The 2,924-nt window shown below is 38.8% G+C and overlaps 1 protein-coding gene across 1 annotated transcript in view; it reads right to left on the minus strand.

Annotated features, from left to right (window-relative positions):
* Positions 1–1,658: 1,658 nt before the first annotated feature.
* The window catches only part of eml6 (EMAP like 6), a gene marked incomplete at its 5' end in the record, with an annotated part of 173,585 nt that continues 172,319 nt past the window's right edge, over positions 1,659–2,924 (minus strand). Inside the window, one exon of the mRNA XM_084318522.1 lies at positions 1,659–1,754. Within this exon, the coding sequence (XP_084174648.1) occupies positions 1,730–1,754 (25 nt within the window). The 3' untranslated portion in view covers positions 1,659–1,729. The remainder of the gene's footprint in view (positions 1,755–2,924) is intronic.

A 2,924-nucleotide genomic window follows, 5' to 3' on the forward strand; every position in this document is an offset into this window, starting at 1 on the left:
GTCTGGGTGGTGTAGAGGTCCAAGCACCCGCCCACTACCGCAGAGATCCTGGTTAAATTCCCGGTAGTGGTACTATCGGTTTGCAGGGATGTAAAAAGTACCCAGAAATTATACTTAAGTGAAAGTATGGGTACCCTCTCAAAATCGTACTCAAGTAAAAGTCAGAGTATCTGGCTAAAAACACACTTGAGTAAAAGTCAAAAGGTTTCTACTTTTAAATGTACTTAAGTACTAAAAAGTTAAAGTAAAAACTATTTTTTATTCCGGGGCAATGAAATGTTCCGTTTCATCCTCTTCATAACTCGTACTATCGTTTGTGGCCATCTTCTGTAGCTTGTCACTCTGACTGCATGTCTATTCTTCTGATAGCAGGTGTTTAATCAAAGATCCCCGCTTTCTAGTCTTGCACAAGGACCAATCAGCATGGGTATGGGCGGGTTCATTTTCCATTGATGGGGATTTGATTGGCTGTTTTTAAATAAAGAGCGGCCGCAGGATTAATAACGTTAAGTTCGGCCAGAGAAACAAATATACTAATTAAAATGGTTGGACCTGCGAGATTTGTACTTTGTAGGTCTGCATTTTAAATGTAAGGAGGAAAAAGTATGTTTTTTCCCTCTGAAATGTAATTGAGTAAGTACAAGTATACAAACCTAATAATACTCGAGTAAAGTACAAATCCCCCAAAAAAGTTTATTAAGTATTGTAACGAAGTACAATTACTCAAGTACTTTACACCCCTGGTCCTGTGTGAACTTATGTGTGTATATAGTACATGAGTATGGTTTGGCCTGCAAGCTTCACTGCACTATCAAGCTTTGAAGTGAAGCACTAACACAATATAACAATGGCTACAAATGTAACTGTAGTTATATGAGTTAGTGCGCAGCCTCAAACCTGCAGGCCACCAAATCCTTTTTCTTGTCCAAGGTTTGCTAAACTAGAGAACCGAAGATATATTGAGGAAAGAGGCATTATTATTATTTTATAGCCACAGGGGCATTAATATTATTTTATTAACTATGCCATCCTGGGCACATAATTGGCTCGCTGTAAGGTAGTCATGTTCAGGTAACCAATGCTGGTCAGGATATTGCCCATAGTGCAAGCTTTGAAGCTGCACACTAACTCATATAACTAAAGTTACATTCAGAACCATATTATTACATGACATGATATGACATGTTGCATTATCATACAGTGCTGGAATAAAATAAAAGAAGGAAAAATAAATAAAAACAAAAACAACTTACATTGCAAATGTAAGTTCATATAGCACCAGAAATGTGAATAACATCTTATCAATAGTTTGATAAGCATGTGTTGGAAGGCACATACCCATGTGAGTTAATGGCTACATAGACAACAAAGAGGTCATATTGTAAACTACTTTTGGCTATTTTTTTTTTTACGCGCATAGACAATTGTAATAAATCCTGCAACTTTAATATAAATGTCTTTACAGACCTTTAATATAAAGCCATTTTCTTCCGCCTCACACACATACGTTATTATTTCCGTTCTAAACACATATTTTACAAGATAAATGTGCAAAAACTATAGGCCTACGGCCCAACAAAAGACATTGTCATAAATTTGCAAACAGGAAATTTTTTCACAAGTACTGTACAGGGCAGTTGGATGCAGCATTTCAGGACAGCTCTGATTGAGGTATCTGGCATCGCTCCTCAGCCTCTGAGAACTCCAGAGCTTCTTTGGTGATTCCTTGTTACTGGCACTTCCATACAAATAAACTGTGGACGGGGCAGAAAGGTTCATTATGATCAAATGTAAAACGGTCATGGTACTTATGGTACGACTACTCAAATGTTGTACATCAGATTCCACAATATATCAAATATATGAATTAGAGCTGTCAATAAGTATATTTTTTTATTGTTATTTCTTTTATTAGCTATATCCATTAATGTTTCATCCATCCAGCCTGATGTTGGGAATGGGTCTGAGCTCGCAAAAGGGCAAATACCACCGCCTACGCCTTCCAGCCGGTATTGCACTCCAGAAGAAATGGTGTAGTTTCTTTTCTGGGCCGATCTGAGCCGTGCGGTTTAAATACTCCGGTAGGACTAGCGTTTACAACGTTACATCTGCGATGCTGCCCCCCCCCCCCCCCCCCCTTCATATGCAATGCCGGACAATGTGGGATGGACCTCCATGAGCAGTATTTGGAATGGCGATCAGATAATTGATTTTTTTTTGCATTACATCAGAGACCAGGTAAGGACTCTATATATCCAATCTTGCGTTGATCTGATATTTCTTTCTACCGCGATCGAAGCTGTCTGTGTGTGTGTGTGTGGCTTTTCACCGTTGGCTGCGGTGGGGGTGGGGGGGAGCGCCATTTCATGTATGCACAAGGAGACATAATAATGATAATCTAGCGTTGATTTCAGGAAGATTCGATAATCAGGCGAAAAATTACAACGTGTTTAGTGTATTCCACTAAAACGCTATTATCGCGTCTTTTCCTGGGATTACTAAGAATCACCAAAACTATACTCATATTCAAAACGGTATAAAACGGAAATGTACGGATGAAAAAACAATCTGTTTAGTGCATGTTGACTGGAAGCAACTCACTGATAATCGACAGGTGTATTAGACCCATAGCTATAATATAAGATATATTTTAAGCACTCGCAAATTTCGCAGTCTCCCCATTGATTAAAGCGATGGCGTTCTAGCGCCCCCTGGCGCCCCGACCCCTGGCGCTGATTGAGTTAATGAAATACACACTTCTTCAACCATTATCTGAAAAATATATATATAATAAATAACATTTAAAAAAATCTAACCCTAACTAACCTTACTGTCATGCACTTGTCCTAATAAACTAACCTACACTGTAGCACTCAACACTTTGATGAACATTGTTACTCAGCTGATAGAGTTGTGCCCTTCCT

The sequence above is a fragment of the Notolepis coatsorum genome (genome assembly GCF_963971535.1).
Source record: "Notolepis coatsorum genome assembly, chromosome: 7".
Taxonomy (NCBI): Eukaryota; Metazoa; Chordata; class Actinopteri; order Aulopiformes; family Paralepididae; genus Notolepis; species Notolepis coatsorum.